The sequence below is a fragment of the Alosa alosa genome, chromosome 14 (assembly GCF_017589495.1).
Source record: "Alosa alosa isolate M-15738 ecotype Scorff River chromosome 14, AALO_Geno_1.1, whole genome shotgun sequence".
Lineage (NCBI taxonomy): Eukaryota > Metazoa > Chordata > Actinopteri > Clupeiformes > Clupeidae > Alosa > Alosa alosa.
Window position 1 is genome coordinate 28,010,773 of NC_063202.1, and position 22,853 is coordinate 28,033,625.

The 22,853-nt window shown below is 37.0% G+C and overlaps 1 protein-coding gene across 1 annotated transcript; it reads left to right on the forward strand.

Annotated features, from left to right (window-relative positions):
• The first annotated feature begins 2,732 nt into the window (after positions 1-2,732).
• zgc:158482 (uncharacterized protein LOC100009650 homolog) lies at positions 2,733-22,479 on the forward strand. Its single transcript, XM_048262651.1, has 10 exons — positions 2,733-3,275; positions 3,754-3,963; positions 4,135-4,293; positions 5,197-5,321; positions 19,645-19,839; positions 20,184-20,274; positions 20,437-20,635; positions 21,456-21,553; positions 21,659-21,789; positions 21,919-22,479. The coding sequence occupies exons 1-10, from the start codon at positions 2,801-2,803 to the stop codon at positions 22,093-22,095; spliced, it is 1,860 nt and encodes a 619-aa protein (XP_048118608.1). The 5' UTR covers positions 2,733-2,800; the 3' UTR covers positions 22,096-22,479.
• The last annotated feature ends 374 nt before the right edge of the window (positions 22,480-22,853 follow it).

Here is a 22,853-nt window from a genome sequence, read left to right on the forward strand (position 1 = left end):
AGACCCATTATTGTGTAACAGTGGAAATGCAAACATTCACTGAAGAAGGGGATTAACATGTTGCATTCTCAATGTTAGTCCAGTTGCAAGCAAGCACAAATACAATTTCTGAACCCAGCAGGTAAAGTTAATATTTGTGTAAAAATATTAAAAATTAATTTATCAAATGTACATCTACTCCAAATATTGGACACAAACAGGGCCGGCTCTAGGCAGGGGCCAGGGTGGGCTAAACCCACCTAAGCATTGTGTCTTGCCCACCCAAACAAAGTCAAGAAGTCAACGTTTTTTTTCTTTCTGTTTTTTTCAGTGTGCAATCTCAAACCCAGCTTGGATGTAGATGAGTTGGTGTTGAGCGTGATGGTAGCTAGCCCCCCCAGTTAGAACAGTCAGGCAGCTGCAGAGCTATACTATGGGGGCATGATTTTAAATATGCCCACAGAATGTAGCACTTTTTAAAATTAAACATCAAATACCTTACCTACAAAATGCATAGCCACACCATGTATCAAAATAAAATACTGTATTTTTGTATTTTGAAAGTACTAAAAACACTCTTTGAAATATCTTTCGATCAACTTGAGGTTGGTGTGTGTGGGAGCAACATACACGTTACTCATCTTGCACTGGTTCATCTTCCTGAATCGCAATGTTCTGATCTCAACAACTCTGGGCAAATTACAGACCGCATTCATTGTTATGCATGTTATGATGCCACTACAACTACAAAAATACACACCTATAAAGTATTTTGATACAAAATACAAAGCCATTTTCTTCAACAAAATAAAATACAAATGACAGCATACTATTTTGTATTTGAAATACTTATTTTAAATACATGTATCAGAAATACTCTCTCTGCGGCTCTTGGCTGCAGCAACTCAAACTGCTTTTGATTTTTATGTGTTGTCAATGTCAATTTTGATCCAATTTGATCACTTTTCTATGTTGCCCACCCAAAATTTCTACCAGCCCACCCAAATGTCGTAGGGTAAAACCGGCCCTAGACACAAACAATAAAACTTAAATACACCACAATCAAAATGGTCATGGTGAAAATGGTCATGGTGAGATGCACTAAAGTCTACCACCAAAAGAGCCCCATGTAGATCATGGTGGTGAGAATGCGAAGATCTGGGGTTGCTTTTGCTCTTTGGGCATCTGGACGAATCCCATGGGATCCATATAGCTCTGAGGCAAGAAGTTGGAACATCATGCTATCAGTTGTTGAGTTGAAACTCTGCTGACAATGGGTCATGCATGCACCAAGATAATTATCCTGAAACATTGCAACAAAACGGGGCTGGATTGGGACAAAAAATCGGCCCTGGTATTTTTGGTCCATGTGGCCCGCACGCACCATGATTGGTCAGACACATTCCCTGCAGACGGTATTACTATTGATATTTGATATTGTATTGATATTATTGTCATTGATCATATTGGCCTATGAGGGTCCAGGGGTGCTGTTAAACACACCATTTTAACACAGTTTGGGAGGAACAGACATACCATTAACAGAGCAAGCAGGGCTCGTCTTCTGTCTAACTCAGCTAGGTATTGGCTACCTGCATATCACTTCACTGCTTGACAGTACCCTGCATCAAGGCTGGCCCTAGGCAGGGGCCAGGGTGGGCTAAGCCCACCCAAGCATTGTGTCTTGCCCACCTAAACAAAGTCAAGAAGTCAACAGTTGTGCATCTGCACAGTGTGCAGTCTCAAACCCAGCTTGGATGTAAATGAGTTGGTGTTGAGTGCAGTGGTAGCTAACTGGTATGCTTATGTATGTGTGTTAGGTAACCCCCCCCTCCTGATGCCTTAAAGGAAATTTCACATAGATCTCTGTTTCCCAGTGTCACTGAGTGCTGTCAGCCTGAAATGCCTATAGCCACACCAAATCAAATACTATATTTTTGTATTTTGAAAGTACCAAAAATACTCTTTAAAAGGAGCATGATATCACTATGCAAACCTTCCATATCTATCTATTTAATCTATTCCTTCATCAGTAGACTGCATCTGTTGATTAAGTGGACAGTGTTTCAGAACAACAGCTTTTCTCTGCCTACGAGATATGCCATAACCTGCAAACAGTCAACAAATGAATATGCTGACCTGCCCGTTACACCTCATAGCCTAAATACTGAATCAGAGATGCACTAAATAAGTCACAACTGAACTTGTCAAGTGGTATAAAGTGGAGACAAGTCTCTGACATTGTCAATGCATGCCCAGAATGATATTGCACTGTGTGTGTATTGCAATGTTGCATATCTGTAGGGTTTACAGACCTTCAAGCAGCACTCTAGCATATCAATGACCAATGTAACAACCCTGACAGAATATGATAAAAGACTATGGTGAACAAACATGAGCCTAATGCTTCATAATTATTCATTAGCTCTGAATTGGAATATGGAATTCTGCAGATTCAGAGTAAAGGGCCATGTTGGATAAGGTAAAGATTAGGCAATAATGATAATGACTGCCACACTGGCAAAATGGAATTAATCTTTAGCCATGATAATGCCTTGGTTTTAATGGCTTGGTTTATAGTTGATTGGCATACTGACCAGAAGGCCTATGCGATTTAGCAATTTATAGGTGTAGGACTAAGGGTTGAGCCATTTTCTCCTGTGTGCAGCCTATTCGAGGGCGATTAAATCCCAATTGCCCCGCCCTCACTTGAAAAACTTGGATTTTCCAAACACTTTCCAAGGGAAATCAGTGCAATTGAAGGAATAATTCGTCAAGGTCTTTCTCTTGCAGAAGAAAACACTGAAAACTCTCTCAAGGAATGTACATTTCAACCGTTACTTTGGCCACTTTGGTCATCATTCCAGTGTTACTGAAAATATTTGCCCCCTACTTTTGGGAGGATGTTTTCTACTTAAAGGAGTTGGTTCGGATTTTACTCACGTTTGTTTCACGCAGAAAGAGAAGACCTTTATTTTTAGCTGTAGATCGATTTATAGAGCAGTCGGCCCTACACCCTAATAGGACATTTATCTTGTTTGAAAACAAATCCTATTCATATCAGGATGCGGACAAAGAAAGCAACAAAATTGCGAATGCTTTACGATCGCATGCTTGTTCACAGTCGGGGGAAACGGTGGCGCTCTTCATGAGGAACGAACCTACATTTATGTTTACGTGGCTTGCACTCGCAAAACTCGGATGCCCAGTGGCTTTTCTTAATCACAACATCAGGTCGAAGTCGTTGCTTCATTGTTTCAGCTGCTGTGATGCAAAAGTCCTCATTGCGGCTGTAGGTAAGGGTGCGATAATACCGATTATAAGGCGATAATAACAATTGAAAAAAGGCATTCAAACTCAATATAGGCCTACTAACAACCACCACCAAATCATGTTGTGGTTGAGCAGGCCTGTATTTGCAAGCATTTGCCAGTATTTGTTTTCTCTTCAGGCCCAATAAGTAGTCATCACCTTTTCTAGGTGGCCTGAAGTGTCTAGAAAGGTCATGATGTACACCTTAAAAAAAAAAAAAAAAAAAAAAATCTCTTCTGTTCTGTTGTCTATCTGTTCCTTTCACTAAAAATAGGTATTTTCTAGATGTTTTCTAGTGTACACACACTCATACATCATAGTGATACTGAAACAATCTCTTTTTATGTTATCATGTAGCCTATAGGCCTACTTCAGACAGGAGCTAGATTCATATTTTACCTTGGTAATCTCTAAATATGAGCAGAGCACAGACTGTGTTTGATATGTGGTATCTTTTGGCAGATCTTGAGGATGCTCTGACAGAAATCAAGACAGCGTTGGAGGAGAAGGGAGTTTGTGTGTTCATTATGACTAAAGAGTGCAACACCCCTCAGTTTATAAGCTTCACAGACAAAGTTGAATCTGCCTCTGATTTGCCCGTATGTCGTTCACTCCGCTCACAGATCACCTTCAAAAGCCCTGCTGTGTATATTTACACATCTGGTACAACAGGTAGGTTAAACAAAATGACTTTAGGACTACATGGCCAATATGAATTCTAGCACCTATGATTACAATAGGCTAAATTGTATTCCATTCGTAATACATACATTACAATTAGCTTGAGATGGATTTGCAAATTCGCAGCAGTGAGCTGTGTTACATGTGTTGTGTGCCCCTTAGGCCTTCCCAAAGCAGCCATGGTCAGCCAGACCCGTCTGTTGGCTGCACTCGCGGTGTTGGCTTCCAATGGTGTCACTGCAGGGGATGTCATCTACCTCAACCTGCCTTTGTACCATACAGCAGGTTTCCTCATTGGATTTATAGGAACCATTGAAACAGGTAATCCCTCACAGGCTGTTTGTTTTTTAGGCTGTGTTTCCTATGTTTGATTGGAATTATACACATAGACTCCTGAGACTTCTGGCTGCTACATGTGCAGGCTTCTGGCCCTGGTCTTTGAAATCAGTGCATTCACAAGTTCCCCTCTAGAATGGCAATGAAAGAGCCCTTTGTGTACCTCAGCTGTTTCATAGAAGTAATCACATAAAAGCTGTCCCTAGGAGAAAAAAGAAAAGAGCCTAAGTAGGTCTCACTGCAGGTCAGTTTTGACCAAGTGGGTTAAAGTTCAGAACACTTTACTGTAATTTATAGGCCTTCTATCATTCACAATGCGGTGACCTGATTCTTGCTTTACACAGGATATGCTGTTGTCTGTTTTAGAGTTGCTTTTTAGTGTGTTATGTAGGTTTGTACATTTTCTAAAATATGATTTTCTAAAATATGATTGGTAGGCTATGTGATGTATTTTGTGTGGTATTCCCATAGTTGGCAGAAGAACATAGAAGATGTTTGTATGCTGTTATCAACAAGTAAAGCAGAGAGGTCATTCAGTGAAAGTATATGTTGGGAATCGACCCAATTTACAAATGCACCTGATGTCTCTGATGGGTGTTGTGATTCTTACTGTTGATACCATCTGTGACTGTCATTTGATATTCATGCTGCTGTATATCCTCTGCTCCAGACACGTTTGATGTCAAATTCAAGTGCTGTCTTAGGCCCCAATATGAATATGAATGAATATGAATCTTTTCAAGCCTAGAGTACCCTCTAACTGTAGTTCTCGTCTAAAGGGTGGCTGTTGAGGCCATTATACAGCATGCAATGCTTTTGTCTTACAAATAAACAAAAAAGTGAGGAAAGTCTTTTACATGTCTCATCCTTACTTTCCTCATTTTTTAGGTTCCAGTATCGTTTTACGAAGAAAGTTTTCAGCTTCACAGTTCTGGGATGAATGCAGAAAGTACAACGTCACAGTTATCCAGTACATAGGAGAGGTCATACGCTATCTTTGCAACACACCAAAGGTGAGAACTCGCTTCACAGTTTATCTTAATCAAGAATAACAGGAAAAAGGCAAAGACATAACAAAATTAAATCATGAGTTCTATTTAATTTACCTTGCTGAATTGCAATACAAAGTTCTTGTATTATATAGTGTTGAATTACATGCTGGTGTTAATTTGGCTCCATATACAGTACCAGCTGAAGGTGCAGACTAAATACTCTTAACGTTACCCCAGGGAAACCAGTTCTGTCTGGTTCTATGGATTTCAGAGGGGGGTTGTGAGCGTGAGTGAGAGCGTCCCAGTGATGTCTCCAGCAGCAAGACAGCCATCAGGGCTGTGCCATACAGTGTGTCTCCTCTCAGCCACAGTCTGCCCGTCCTCCTAATCTGTTCATTCGCATTCACATAGAGCACAGCTGGTGGACAGAAATAGAAATAACCTTGAGAATGTAATTTTTTTTTCATAGACATTGCAGAATGTCCAGTGCCAATCCAGTTTCAGTGTTACACTTCATCATTTGTGTGAAAACATACTGTAGTTAAGCCAACTGTTAAATCTTTCTTTTAATAGTGTGTCAGGTCTTTGTGTGCAAAATCGTGTTTTATAGTCCCTTACATTTATGGGAGGGGGGTATATTTTGGATGTCACTTGGGTGTGGTTGGGAGCAAAGTAAACATTCTTTCTTTGGCCATTGAAACTGTATCTAGCAGCAGCAGTGTGGAGGCTCAGGTCACAGATGATCATGTGCTTACTCCCTCAGCCTAAGAATGTTGAGTTTAAAGGCCCAGGCCTCCTCTAGGAATAGCTATTGGCCTTTACTTTAGAATACCAGGTTGAGTATCTATGAAATGGAATATCACGAATGCATTATGGAGTGGTTTAAGTAGAGTCGAGAGGGTCATGTTGAATATTTCTGATGATCAAGTAAAAAATCTAAAAACAACTAGAAAATGTAATTTCGAGGAAATTACCAGTGCATGTAAATATAAACATACTGTAAATTAACATAAAATGCAAAACAAACTTTTATTTGATAACAGTTGGGAGAAGTCATAGTTGATAACAACTGACAGTTGAAATGGCTGAACAGTTAAGTAGTTTAAATAGTTAAATTATTTAATAGTGAATTATTGTAGTGAGGACATTTATTTTGAAACAGTTGTGGGCAGAGGAAATAGTTAAACAGGATCTGTAGAGCCAGATTGTATGTTTAAAGCCTGAGACAGAGTATATAGTTTAAAAGTTAAATATAGATAGTGTAATGGATGTTGATAGACAGAAAGTTGAATGGATGTTGATAGGCAGATTGTTTAATGGATGTTGATGGATAGTTTAATGGGTGGATGAGTGAATGGTTTGAAGAGGATGAATGGATAGAACGTTGGATGGAATGTGCCTTATTGTAGAATGGAGAGACAGAGAGAGTTGGCCTAGTTAAGCAGAAAGCAGTTGATACAGGTGCAATCAGTTTAACTGGCCCTTTGCTGGGTCCTAGTTGAGCAGCTGGAAGTTGATACAGGTGCAAATCAAGTTAATTAGTCCATTGTGATGTCATAGTGCTAATGCAAAGTCTATGGGGAAAAATAAGCTTGTTTTTTGTTAATATCTCAAAAAGTATAAAGTTTACAAAAGTGAAAAATACATTCCTCAAGTGTCCTTTTCAGACCCACGTTAAAAAGTTTGAACGAAGTTTTCGTTAAACAGTTGAAACTGAATTAGACTTAGAAATTTGGTGGGAAGAATAATAACTACAAAATGTAATTTCGAGGAAATTACCAGTGCATGAAAATATAAACATACTGTAAATTAACATAAAATGCAAAACAAACTTTTAGAAACAGTTGAATCATAGTTGATAACAACTGACAGTTGAAATGTCTAAACAGTTAAATAGTTGAGTAGTTTAAATAGTTAAATTATTTAATAGTGAATTATTGTAGTGAGGACATTTATTTTGAAACAGTTGTAGGCAGAAGGAAATAGGAACAGAATCTGTAGTCTTAAGAGAGCCAGATTGTATGCTTAAAGCCCTGAGACAGAGTATATAGTTCAAAAGTTGAATTTAGATAGTGTAATGGATGTTGATAGGCAGAATTGTTGAATGGATGTTGATAGGTGGATTGTTTAATGGGTGGATGAGTAAATGGTTTGAAGAGGATGAATGGATAGAAAATTGGATGGAATGTGCCTTATATCCTTGTAGAATGGAGAGACAGAGAGAGAGTTGGCCTAGTTAAGCAGAAAGCAGTTGATACAGGTGCAATCAGTTTAACTGGCCCTTTGATGGGTCCTAGTAGTGAGCAGCTGGAAGTTGATACAGGTGAAAATCAAGTTAATTAGCCCATTGTGATGTCATCAGCCCATGTTAAGTCTATGGGGAAAAATAATTGTTTTTTTGTTTTTTATTATTAGGTGAGCCTAGATCAGGAAAAACGTGCTGTAAAGTTTATCAAAGAAACACAATTAGCAAAAATACATTTAGTTGGTTGTTTTGTGTTTTTTTAAGATTTATTTATTTATTTTTTTTTTTTTTAATTTATTTTTTATGATTTTCCTTGAAATAACATCCAATTGATTGCATCTCAGTCCAGTAGATGGCGGTAATACACTTTGCCTGTAAACTGCCATAAAACCTGACAGAAGAAGAAGAAGAAGCTTGTTTTTTATTAATATCTCAAAAAGTATAAAGTTTACAAAAGTGAAAATACAGACTTTTCATAACCAGACCGTTACAAAGTTTGAAAAACATTTTCATGTTAAACGGTTGTAATTAGAAACATTTGGTGGGAAGAATTAGAAAAATGTAATTTCGAGGAAATTACCAGTGCATGAAAATATAAACATACTGTATATTAACATAAAATGCCAAACAAACTTTTATTTGGAAACAGTTGGCAGGAGTCAGTTGATAACAACTGACAGTTGAAATGGCTGAACAGTTAAATAGTTGACTAGTTTAAATAGTTAAATTATTTAATAGTGAATTATTGTAGTGAGGACATTTATTTTGAAACAGTTGTGGGCAGAGTAAATAGTAGTCTTAAGAGAGCCAGATTGTATGCTTAAAGCCTGAGACAGAGTATATAGTTTAAAAGTTGAATTTAGATAGTGTAATGGATGTTGATAGACAGAAAGTTGAATAGATGTTGATAGGCAGATTGTTTAATGGGTGGATGAGTTAATGGTTTGAAGAGGATGAATGGATAGAAAGTTGGATGGAATGTGCCTTATATCCTTGTAGAATGGAGAGACACAGAGAGAGTTGGCCTAATTAAGCAGAAAGCAGTTGATACAGGTGCAATCAGTTTAACTGGCCTTTTGATGGGTCCTAGTAGTGAGCAGCTGGAAGTTGATACAGGTGCAAATCAAGTTAATTAGCCCATTGTGATGTCATCATCCCCATGTTAAGTCTATGGGAAAAAATAAGCTTTTTTTATTAATATCTCAAAAAGTATAACGTTTACAAAAGTGAAAAATACATTCCCCACGTGTCCTTTTCAAGACCTACGTTACAAAATTTGAACAAAGTTTCTACGTTAAACGGTTAAAGCTGAATTAGACGCAGAAATTTGGTGGGAAGAATAACTAGAAAATGTAATTTCGAGGAAATTACCAGTGCATGAAAATATAAACATACTGTATATTAACATAAAATGCCAAACAAACTTTTATTTGAAACAGTTGGGAGAAGTCAGTTGTTAACAACTGACAGTTGAAATGGCTGAACAGTTAAATAGTTGAGTAGTTTAAATAGTTAAATTATTTAATAGTGAATTATTGTAGTGAGGACATTTATTTTGAAACAGTTGTGGGCAGAGGAAATAGTAGTCTTAAGAGAGCCAGATTGTATGCTTAAAGCCTGAGACAGAGTATATAGTTTAAAAGTTGAATGTAGATAGTGTAATGGATGTTGATAGACAGAAAGTTGAATGGATGTTGATAGGCAGATTGTTTAATGGATGTTGATGGATAGTTTAATGGGTGGATGAGTGAATGGTTTGAAGAGGATGAATGGATAGAAAGTTGGATGGAATGTGCCTTATATCCTTGTAGAATGAAGAGACAGAGAGAGTTGGCCTAGTTAAGCAGAAAGCAGTTGATACAGGTGCAATCAGTTTAACTGGCCCTTGATGGGTCCTAATAGTGAGCAGCTGGAAGTTGATACAGGTGCAAATCAAGTTAATTAGTCCATTGTTATGTCATAGCGCTAATGCAAAGTCTATGGGGAAAAATAAGCTTGTTTTTTATTAATATCTCAAAAGTATAAAGTTTACAAAAAAGTGAAAAAATACATTCCCACGTGTCCTTTTCAAGACCTACGTTAAAAAGTTTGAACGAAGTTTCTACGTTAAACGGTTGAAACTGAATTAGACGCAGAAATTTGGTGGGAAGAATAATAACTACAAAATGTAATTTCGAGGAAATTACCAGTGCATGAAAATATAAATATACTGTAAATTAACATAAAATGCAAAACAAACTTTTATTTGGAAACAGTTGGCAGGAATCATAGTTGATAACAACTGACAGTTGAAATGTCTAAACAGTTAAATAGTTGAGTAGTTTAAATAGTTAAATTATTTAATAGTGAATTATTGTAGTGAGGACATTTATTTTGAAACAGTTGTAGGCAGAGGAAATAGGAACAGAATCTGTAGTCTTAATAGAGCCAGATTGTATGCTTAAAGCCTGAGACAGAGTATATAGTTCAAAAGTTGAATTTAGATAGTGTAATGGATGTTGATAGGCAGATTGTTTAATGGATGTTGGTGGATAGTTTAATGGGTGGATGAGTAAATGGTTTGAAGAGGATGAACGGATAGAAAATTGGGTGGAATGTGCCTTATATACTTGTAGAATGGAGAGACACAGAGAGAGTTGGCCTAGTTAAGCAGAAAGCAGTTGATACAGGTGCAATCAGTTTAACTGGCCCTTTGATGGGTCCTAGTAGTGAGCAGCGGGAAGTTGATACAGGTGAAAATCAAGTTAATTAGCCCATTGTGATGTCATCAGCCCATGTTAAGTCTATGGGGAAAAATAAGCTTGTTTTTTATTAATATCTCAAAAAGTAAAGTTTACAAAAGTGAAAAAATACATTCCCACGCGGTCCTTTTCAAGACCTAATGCTACAAAGTTTGAACGAAGTTTCACGTTAAACGGTTAAAGCTGAATTATATGCAGAAATTTGGTGGGAAGAAGAAGAAGAAGAAGAAGAAGAAGACTTCGGATAACAGAACAGTGCATTTTCATGCACTGTAACTAGAAAATGTAATTTGGAGGAAATTACCAGTGCATGAAAATATAAACATACTGTATATTAACATAAAATGCAAAACAAACTTTTATTTGATAACAGTTGGCAGAAGTCATAGTTGATAACAACTGACAGTTGAAATGGCTGAACAGTTAAATAGTTGAGTAGTTTAAATAGTTAAATTATTTAATAGTGAATTATTGCAGTGAGTACATTTATTTTGAAACAGTTGTGGGCAGAGGAAATAGTTGAACAGGATCTGTAGAGCCAGATTGTATGTTTAAAGCCTGAGACAGAGTATATAGTTTAAAAGTTAAATATAGATAGTGTAATCATGGATGTTGATAGACAGAAAGTTGAATGGATGTTGATAGGCAGATTGTTTAATGAATGTTGATGGGATAGTTTAATGGGTAGATGAGTGAATGGTTTGAAGAGGATGAATGGATAGAAAGTTGGATGGAATGTGCCTTATATCCTTGTAGAATGGAGATACACAGAGAGAGTTGGCCTAATTGAGCAGAAAGCAGTTGATACAGGTGCAATCAGTTCAACTAGCTTTTTGATGGGACCTAGTTGAGCAGCTGGAAGTTGATACAGGTGCAAATCAAGTTAATTAGCCCATTATGATGTCATAGTCCCCATACAAAGTCTATGGGGAAAAATAAGCTTGTTTTTTATTAATATCTCAAAAAGTATAACGTTTACAAAAGTGAAAAATGCATTCCTCAAGTGTCCTTTTCAAGACCTACATTACAAAGTTTGAACGAAGTTTCTACGTTAAACGGTTGAAGCTGAATTAGACGCAGGAATTTGGTGGGAAGAATAAGAAGAAGAAGAAGAAGAAGAAGAAGAAGAAGAAGACTTTGGATAACAGAACATTGCATTTTCATGCACTGTAATAATAATAATAACTAGATGTACTGCAGAGCGGTACAAAATATGACCGCCGCCCAGTCCAGCACATTTTTTCCAAAAAAATAAATCACGCTGAAAGGCCTATATGATTCTAACTGTCTCACTAAATTGCATTATCCACACTCAATTCTCACTGGTATCTGCTAGACAACAAGTACCGAAACATGATTAGTTCATAGATTTCACATGTCATATAGATTTTATACAACCCCACCCCCATCTTGCCTGTTCATAATTCTGAGAAATTCTTGAATTGTGTGCATGTGTGCGTGTACATGTTTATGTTTATGTGTGTGTGGGTGTGTGGGTGGGTGTGTGTGTGTGCATGTGTGTGTGCATGTGCATGCATGCGTATATATGTCTACTGTGTGAGTATGTGTCATACGTAGGATTACTGTGAATGTATGCAAATGCGTGTGTATCTGTTTATGCACATGTGTGCATATGGAATGGGTTTACATGACCCCTGGAGGCAAACATACTAAAAAATTGGTCATCCTAGGCCCCTCACGGTTCTCAAGATATTCACAGAAAACTGTGTCTGCCCCTACCCTCCTTTTCGGGGGGGGTCCAGTCCAGCGGGGGCTACAGATCAAAAAAAGCTTATGGTTCCATGCTATCCATGTGGGGTTACATGCCCACCAAGTTTCAGGTACCCCCGGTCTTTCAGTGTCCCAGGAATCCTTGTTGGTGTAAGGTCACTAAATGTACACATAAATTATTTTATTGTAAGGCCCCCCATGAACGAAAAGTCCACTTAAACTTGGCATGCATTCGAGGGTAACTAGGTGGGCCATACATGAAATAAGTTGTAATGGGATAGGTTGACATGCCCCCTTAAGACCAACATACAAAAAAGGTGGACCTCCTAGTAACTTACAAAATATGTCCTACGGTTCTCGAGATACACAGAAAACTGTCTCCGGCCACCTGCAGGCCAGTTGGTGTATTGTAACATAAATTAATTTATTGTGTGGCCCCCCATGAACGGAATTCCACAAAACTTGGCGTGCATTCAGAGGGTGTCATAATGATCATACACTTCCAATTTCATGCAGTTTTGACTATGTTAGGTCAGAGATACCTGTGATTACAACACCTCATTTTTACTTTTTTGTGTTTAACTAGGTGGCGCTATACATGAAATGAGTGGTTATGGAATGGGTTGACATGACCCTTTGAGATCAACATACAAAAAAAAAAGGTCCTTCTAAACCCTACGGTTCTCGAGATATTCACAGAAAACTGTGTCTGCCCTACCCTCCTTTCGGGGGTCCAGTCCAGCGGGGGGGCTACAGATCAAAAAACGAAAACAGGAGGTTCCATGCTATCCATGTGAGGTTACATGCCCACCAAGTTTCATGCACCCCGGTCTTCACTGTACTGCACTGTAATAATATTAAGAATAATTCTAATAATAATAATAATAATAAGAAGACTTCGGATAACAGAACAGTGCATTTTCATGCACTGTAATAATATATGTAACACTCCACTGTACGTTCGCTGCATAGTAAAATTATTGATTTATCTGTTGATGTATTGATCCCTTGCCAAAAACAAATATTGAATTATTTTTGACTGTTATAGTAGAAGATAACTTAAGTATACTATATGTTGTATCATACTGTATGCTCAAAGGATTATTCAAGTGACACAAGTCAACACTGCAACATCAACAGTTGTGCTACAGTATGGTACAGTGTGACTGAAATCCAGGACAAATGACATTTATGAGAGTCGCCCGCCTTTCCTAGAGCTTAATTACCATATCAAATTCACAAATGGGCGCATGGGGTCATTTCCACTTGGCTGTTCCACAGCAGTGGCAAAAATAGACTTCACTCTTATTTCTGCCCCCCACTCGACACCGCTGGGCTATCATGTTGTTTGAGCTTTCAATCACTGCGAAGAGAGAGCTTCTTCATTTGACACATAACAAAGTTTTTAAAATGCACGTGTTCATGTGTTTGAAAGCCATACCTCATGCCAACAGTGTAAAAAAGAACACTATGCAGAGAAAGTGTTTGCCCATTTATGACTACCATGTGGCCTCCCCAATTATTGGCACCCCTTGTAAAGATGAGTGTAAAGGGTTATACATAAATCACCTCTTGAGTGAAGAAAATGTATTCTGATAAATACATTGCAGAATTTAATTACAGTGCATGAAAATGCACTGTACTGTTCTTCCTAGGCTTCTTCTTATTATTACAGTGCATGAAAATGCACTGTACTGTTCTTCCTAGGCTTCTTCTTATTACAGTGCATGAAAATGCACTGTACTGTTCTTCCTAGGCTTCTTCTTATTCTTCTTCTTCTAACGCTGCTTAATGCAGCTTCAACCGCTTAACGAGAAACTTCATTCAAACTATGTTACGAGGTCTTACTTTAGGACATGGGTGCTATGTATTTTTCAGCTTTGTAACTTTTATACTTTTTAAACTATTAATTAAAAACTGTTCAAAATTTCCCCATATACTTAACATGGGCTGATGACATCACAATAGAGCCGTTAAGCAATTAGAATCCTATGGCAGGTGTTCAGGCCACCTGTCCCAACTGCCATTCTCAGGCTTTAAGCATACAAACTGGCCCTATTAAGACTACACATCCTGTTCAACTGCTTCCTCTGCCAAAAACTGTTTCAAAATAAAAGTCCTCACTACAATATTTCACTGTTAAACAATTTAACCCTTTAAACTACTGAACTTTTTAACTGTTCAGCCATTGTAACTGTTACTTATCATCAACTATGACTCCTACCCACTTTAGCTGGTTAGCATGTTACCATTGTTAAAGATTTTTAACAAAACTGCTAAAAAACGATTAGCTAAGTTAGCTAAGTAACATGATTAGATAGTTAACATGCTAGTTAGCATAGTTAAGATAACTGCTAAAAAATGATTAGCTAAGTTAGCTAAGTAACATGATTTAAGATAGTTAAGATGTTAGTTAGCATAGTTAACATAACTGCTAAAAATAATTAGCTAAGTTAGCTAAGTAACATGGTTAGCATAGTTAAGATGTTACAAGATTTTTAAGAAAACTGCTAAAAAATGATTAGCTAAGTTAGCTAAGTAACATGGTTAATATAGTTAAGATGCAAGATGCTAGCAAGATTTTTAGTAAAACTGCTAAAAAATGATTAGCTATGTTAGCTAAGTATTATGGTTAGCATGTTAATGTTAGTTAGCATTTTTAACAAAACTGTTAAAAAATGATTAGCTATAACGGAAGCAAGATAGTTAGCATGCTGTTAAGATGCTAGTTAGCATAGTAACTTGGTTAACATTATTATCTTTGTTAACATAGTTAGCATAACTGCTAGCAAACATTAGAGCCATTCCAAGTGTCAGTTATCGTCAACTATCTACCTAAATAATTTAACCATTTAAACTATCCACTTATTTAACTGTTCAGTCATTCCAACTATATTAAACCTCATCTACCTAGCAACCAATATAGTTTGTTTTTACTCTGTATGATATTTTACATCATATTTTTGCATTTTCATGCACTGTATTTCCTTCAGGAAATGTTTTTCTAGTTATTATTACAGTGCATGAAAATGCACTGTACTGTTCTTCCTAGGCATTTTCTTCTTCTTCTTCTTCTTCTAACGCAGTTAATGCAGCTTCAACCGTTTAACGTAGAAACTTCATTCAAACTATGTTACGTAGGTCTTACTTAGGACATGTGGGCTATGTATTTTTTCATCTTTGTAACTTTTATACTTTTTTTAAACTATTAATTAAAAACTACTCAAAATTTCCCCCATAGACTTAACATGGGCTGATGACATCACAATAGAGCTGTTAAGCAATTAGAATCCTATGGCAGGTGTTCGGGCCACCTGCATCAACTGCCAGTCTCAGGCTTTAAGCATACAAACTGGCCCTATTAAGACTACACATCCTGTTCAACTGCTTCCTCTGCCAAAAACTGTTTCAAAATAAAAGTCCTCACTACAATATTTCACTGTTAAACAATTTAAGCCTTTAAACTACTGAACTTTTTAACTGTTCAGCCATTGTAACTGTTACTTGTCATCAACTGTGACTCCTACCCACTGTAGCTAGTTAGCATGGTTAAGATAGTTAAAGATGTTAGCATTGCTAAGATTGTTAAGCATTTTAAAGAAAACTGCTAAAAATGATTAGCTAAGTAAGCTAAGTAACATGGTTAAGATAGTTAGCATGCTATCATGTTAAGATGCTAGTTAAAGATAGTTAAGATAACTGCTAAAAAATGATTAGCTAAGTTAGCTAAGTAATATGGTTAAGATAGTTAAGATGCCAAGATGTTAAGATGTTACAAGATAGTTAAGATAACTCCAAAAAAATGATTAGCTAAGTTAGCTAAGTAATATTGTTAAGATAGTTAAGATGCTAAAGATGCTACAAGATAGTTAGATAACTGTTAAAAAATGATTAGCTAAGTTAGCTAAGTAATGGCATTGGTTAAGATAGTTAACATGCTACAAGATAGTTAGCATAACTGCTAAAAATGATTAGCTAGGTTAGCTAAGTAACATGGTTAAGATAGTTAAGATTTTAAAGATTGTTAAGATGCATTTGCACCTGTATCAACTTCCAGCTGCAAATCTAGGCCCCATCAAAGAATCAGTTCAACTGATTGCACCTGTATCAACTGCTTTCTGCTGAACTAGGCCAACTCTCTCTGTGTCTCTCCATTCTACAAGGATATAAGGCACATTTCAACCAACTTTCTATCCATTCATCCTCTTCAAACCATTCACTCATCCACCCATTAAACTATCCATCAACATCCATTAACCAATCTGCCTATCAACATCCATTCAACTTTCTGTCTATCAACATCCATTACACTATTTACATTTTTAAAACTATATACTCTGTCTCAGGCTTTAAGTATAATGATATGGCTCTATTAAGACTGCCGTTATGCAATTAGGAATCCTAGGCCAGGTGGCCAGGCTATATTAAACCTCATCTACCTAGTTCAGTCATTCCAACTATTAAACCTCATCTACCTCAAATAATTTAACCTTTTTACACTATCCACCTATTTAACTGTTCAGTCATTCCAACTATATTAAACCTCATCTACCTAGTTCAGTCATTCCAACTATATTAAATCTCATCTACCTAGCAGATAATTTTAACCATTTAAACTATCCACCTATTTAACTGTCCAGTCATTCCAACTATATTAAACCTCGTCTACCTAGCAAATAATTTAACCTTTTAAACTATCCACCTATCTGTTCAGTCATTCCAACTATATTAAACCTCATCTACCTAGTTCAGTCATTCCAACTATATTAAACCTCATCTACCTAGTTCAGTCATTTCAACTGTATTAAACCTCATCATGTTGGTTGCCAATTAGCACATCATCTGTTTTAACAATATATTTCACACCATATGTTTTGCATTTTCATGCACTGGTAATTCCCTGGAATTGCGTTTTCTAGTTATTATTATTATTACAGTGCATGAAAATGCACTGTACTGTTCTTCCAAGTCTTCTTATTCTTACAATTATTACAGTGCATGAAAATGCACTGTACTGTTGTTCCTAGGCTTCTTCTTCTTCTTCTTCTTCTAACGCAATTAATGCAGCTTCAACTGTTTAACGGAGAAACTTCATTCAAACTATGTTACGTAGGTCTAACTTAGGACATCTGGGCAATGTATTTTTCATCTTTGTAACTTTTATACTTTTTAAACTATTTATTAAAAACTACTCAAAATTTCCCTATAGACTTAGCATTAGGCTGATGACATCACAATGGACTAATTAACTTGATTTGCACCTGTATCAACTTCCAGCTGCTCATCTAGGCCCCATCAAAGAATCAGTTGAACTGATTGCACCTGTATCAACTGCTTTCTGTTAAACTAGGCCAACTCTCTCTGTGTCTCTCCATTCTACAAGGATATAAGGCACATTTCATCCAACTTTCTATCCATTCATCCTCCTCAAACCATTCACTCATTCACCCATTAAACTATCCATCAACATCCATTAAACAATCTGCCTATCAACATCCATTCAACTTTCTGTCTATCAACATCCATTACACTATCTACATTTTTTAAACTATATACTCTGTCTCAGGCTTTAAGCATACAATATGGATCTATTAAGACTGCCGTTAAGCAATTAGAATCCTAGGCCAGGTGGCCAGGCTATATTAAACCTCATCTACCTAGTTCAGTCATTCCAACTATTAAACCTCATCTACCTAGCAAATAATTTAACCTTTTAAACTATCCACCTATTTAACTGTTCAGTCATTCCAACAATATTAAACCTTATCTACCTAGTTCAGTCATTCCAACTATATTAAACCTCATCTACCTAGCAAATAATTTAACCTTTTACACTATCCACCTATTTAACTGTTCAGTCATTCCAACTATATTAAATCTCATCTACCTAGCAAATAATTTAACCATTTAAACTATCCACCTATTTAACTGTCCAGTCATTCCAACTATATTAAACCTCGTCTACCTAGCAAATAATTTAACCTTTTAAACTATCCACCTATCTGTTCAGTCATTCCAACTATATTAAACCTCATCTACCTAGTTCAGTCATTTCAACTATATTAAACCTCATCATGTTTGTTACCAATTAGCACATCATCTCTTTTAACAATATATTTCACACCATATGTTTTGCATTTTCATGCACTGGTAATTCCCTGGAATTGCGTTTTCTAGTTATTTTTATTCTTCTAACGCAGTTAATGCAGCTTCAAACGTTTAACGTAGAAACTTCATTCAAACTATGTTACGTAGGTCTTACTTAGGACATCTGGGCTTTGTATTTTTCAACTTTGTAACTTTTATACTTTTTAAACTATTAATTAAAAACTACTCAAAATTTCCCCATAGACTTAACATTAGGCTAGATGACATCACAATGGGCTAATTAACTTGATTAGCACCTGTATCAACTTCCAGCTGCAACCAGCCAGTTAAACTGATTGCATCTCTATCAACTGCTTTCTGTTGAACTAGGCCAACTCTCTCTGTGTCTCTCCATTCTACAAGGATATAAGGCACATTCCATCCAACTTTCTATCCACCTATTTAACTGTTCAGTCATTCCAACTATATTAAACCTCATCTACCTAGTTCAGTCATTCCAACTATATTAAACCTCATCATGTTGGTTGCCAATTAGCACATCATTTGTTTTAACAATATATTTCACACCATATGTTTTGCATTTTCATGCACTGGTAATTTCCTCGAAATTACATTTTCTAGTTTATTTAATTATCTATTTATTTTTACCCCTGCATTTAATACTTTCTACAATTTCCCAATAAGACAGCACTTGTTTTTCTTGTGTCACAAAGTTGGACGATACAATCAGGGGATTTGAGACCATTCCTCTTTACCACATGTATTCAGATCATCCAGGAGACTGATCATCCAGGAGACTGAGGTCATGATGGTCATGATGGTAGCTTCATTTTGAGTCCAGTAAAACACTTTTTGTGTTGATCTGAGGTGCGTTTCCCAAAACCATAGTTGCTAACCTGTTAGCAACTTAGTTGGTGGGGAAACTCACCCCAGGACATATGTTTTGGGTCATTGTCCTGCTTGGTGACTCAATCAGGATGCACTTTTAGTCATGACATACACAGGCAGATATTTATTCCTGGATTAAAGGTCCTGGTATTTCACTGAGTTCATGATGGCATGTACCCTAGGTTCCCAGGGCATTTGGATGTCACAATGTCCTATCCCATACTTCCCATACTTAACTGTATTGTGAGAAAAGAATTTTAAGTTGATGATACCTCGATGATACATTTTCTTCTTTTTTGTAATGCACCAAAGGTGAATGTCCTGCTAGCCCTTTTACTTATTTTTTGCCAAGGGTATCAATAATTACAGATAATGATGGATTTCTCCATAGGATTTTCTGATAACAGGCAGTTCAAAATTGAAATAGTTTAACAAACATGTAGGTGTTCACTCAACCACAAATCCCGTAATCAATCAGATAATTCACAACAGAATTAGTAGCCTACTCAGAAAACATTGTTCACTGGGGCCACACGTGGTGTGTCGATGTGAGTTTGTTTTCACACTTTTTTCTCTGCTTTTGGTGGCATGAGTCTGAGCAAAATCTCTTAATACCTGTTTTTTCCACTAGAAACAAAATGATAAAGACCATAAAGTGAGACTTGCCATTGGCAATGGCCTTCGCACAGACGTATGGAGGAAGTTTCTGAATCGTTTTGGCAATATTCAAATTCGAGAGTTCTATGCATCCACTGAGGGAAATGTGGGATTTGTCAACTACATCGGCAAAATTGGTGCAATTGGCCGCGTCAACCTTTTCCATAAGGTAAGATCTGCTTAAAAATGATTATGACAGTGTCATAATTTGCGGTTAAACGCACCCCAGCTTTGAAATGTCAAGCTACCTAATAAGCTGAAGTGAGTGAGGGCATGCAGCCAAATATTAATATGCTAGGTTTCATAAGCATGTTTATGTCTGTGTACAAATATGGGTAAAGACCCTATACCTCTGAGGAGCACTGACCCTACACGTAGTAAATAAAGAACACCTTGACCTGGAAACCTGCTGTTGTCTTTTTATTTAATAATCAATAGATATTTGTAGCATCTATCTAAGTATGGTACGTAATCTCTAACCAAAAAAGTTCTCTTTGCTTTTATTCCTTGCAGACACTTTTTCCTTATGCCTTGATAAAATACGATACTGAGAGAGATGAACCAATGAGGAACGCCAAAGGTCTCTGTATCAAAGCGCCCAAGGGTGAGTACATTGATGCACCATACAGCTCGTCCTTTCCTCACCACTCTGGATTCACAGATCATGGTAATGGAATTGTGGAACTGTTGTAACTATCAGGACATTTCTCCACGGTGGTGTTGTTGATGTGATTATGATCCGCTCCCATACACATGTGTGTTCCAGGAGAGACCGGACTGCTGGTTTCAAAGATAACAGACATCGCTCCTTTTGTGGGATACGCTAATAACCAACAACAGACCGAGAAGAAGAGGCTTCGAAATGTTTTTAAAAATGGGGACCTGTACTTCAACAGTGGAGATCTTTTGAGAATCGATTCGGAAAACTTCATCTATTTCCAGGATCGTGTTGGAGACACATTTAGGTTCAAAACCTTACTCCCTGAATATGCTTAAACCAGCTCTGTGCACAGATATTCATTCACACAGTTTCTCCCTTTTCTTTATGCTGACTGCTGACTATGTCTTTTCAGCCTGATATGAAATCTTCACTGATATGAGTGGATCAATTCCTTGCTAAACTAGGTTATGTTTGATCAGTTATCTTCCATTTACTGAGTCTTGTGTTTCAGATTTGAGGGTGATGAACTATTTAATCTCTAATGCCTCAATAATAATGATCTCTAAACAAGGCTTTATTTTACAACACAATACGAACTCTGGAGAGGTGCAGTAGATAAAACAGCACCTTAAAACCAAATTATGTATGAATTCATACCAAAACAGAGGGAGGGGTTCAGCATATGGAAGGTGGTCTTATAGACGGAATTTGTTATTATAACAGACATCCTGGCTGTGTTTTTCTGCAGTGACACAGTATATGTGAGGTCCAAAGAAACAGTAAGATAGTTTCACTGTGGTCAGATGCCAGGCAACATGGTATCAGTATCCCTAACTCAGGGCATCCGAAAAAGTGGATGTGAAGTGAAGATTTGTAAATACCAACATTATTTCATGAACCTGTTTTAGCACAACATGTATTAGCAGTAAAGGTCAAAAGGCAGACTGAAATGTGCATCACACACTGCCCACAGTGCATGGAGGCAAGATAAATAAGTCAAAAGAAAGTCACAACAAAACTCTGTGTCCTTAGAAGTAAATTATATGATGTAAATTATATAATGTTAAAGGTGCAAGCTTCCCCAAAAAGTTCAGGATAATTTTATTCTGTATTTTCTCTGAAAGGTGGAAAGGAGAAAATGTGGCAACAACTGAAGTCTCAGATATTGTAACAATGATTGACTTTGTAGAGGAGGCCAATGTGTATGGAGTTCAAGTTCCAGGTATGGGGAACTGAAACTTTTTCATCAATCTTTCACATTCACTACTATGGCGTCAGTGTAGTGGTGTATTCTTGCTAAGAAATACTGTTGCATTGTTTTCTGAAGGCCATGAAGGGAGAATTGGGATGGCTGCGATAACCATCACAAAAGGAAAAGAGCTGGACTGTAAGAACATGTTCAGCCATGTTGCTAGTTATCTCCCTGCATATGCCCAACCACGTTTCATCAGAATACAGGTAACCTTTTTGACCTTTTGTTCTGAATTTGATAGGATGCATGCCATTATATATTGTATATAGCCACAGCACTGAGGTTGTAAGAAAATCCACCGATTCCTGGAAACTGATAACCTGTGTGACTTCCAGAATTGTGTTGAGGTTACTGGAACGTTCAAGCAAATGAAGAAGACGTTAGTGGAAGAAGGCTTCAACCCCACCTTGGTAACGGATCCCCTTTTTTTCCTGGATGACAAAGACAAGAGTTATGTACCTATGACTGAGGACATTTTTCAGGCAATTGTGTGCGGAAATATCAAGTTGTAATCAGATATGACATGCACCATTCCTTTGCATTAGCTTGCTCTCTAGATTTGTACGTGAGAATTATAATGGATATTTTCTGTGCATTGTTTTTATTTCTTTGTATGATTTCACCTCAGGGACTATGTTTATATTTCCCCCAAGACAACATTATGTGTTAGTAATGCCTAGAGAAATGAACAGAAATAGCATCAAAGAATCTTTTTGAATCTTACTTTTAAATTGAAAAAAAAAAAAATGCTTATATCTAAATTGTACTGGCAAATATCTGCAGATATCCATGTACAAAGTTAGTGACCCCATTCCATTACCTTGTATGATTCAAGGACAATTTCAATTCCCTGATAGTGTATCTTAGAACTTGCAGATAAAGAGGTTAAACATTGATATGCTGAAAGGAACCTACTTCTGTTAAGTGTCACAGCTGTATTAGTGAGTGTGTACGTGCCTGAGTTGTGATTCAGCCAGCATGACGTGTAATGCAACATTTGGCATCAAATTTTTTTTTGCTCACATCCTTAGGGGCTCCGTATAAAAGCACAAGCCCAAAGACAAACATGCCCCACAACATGCCCCTCAAACATGACAGACATGAAACATGCCCCAACTGGTCCCTAACAAGTCAAGAACTAGGCCTACAGTGCATTCTCCTCCAAGATGCCTGGAGCATTGTACTCAATGTCCCCAAATATGTTGCTGGCTGCACTGCATTCTAAGCCATTCTATGTTACACACCCCATAGCTGTTTTGTCATTCAAAAT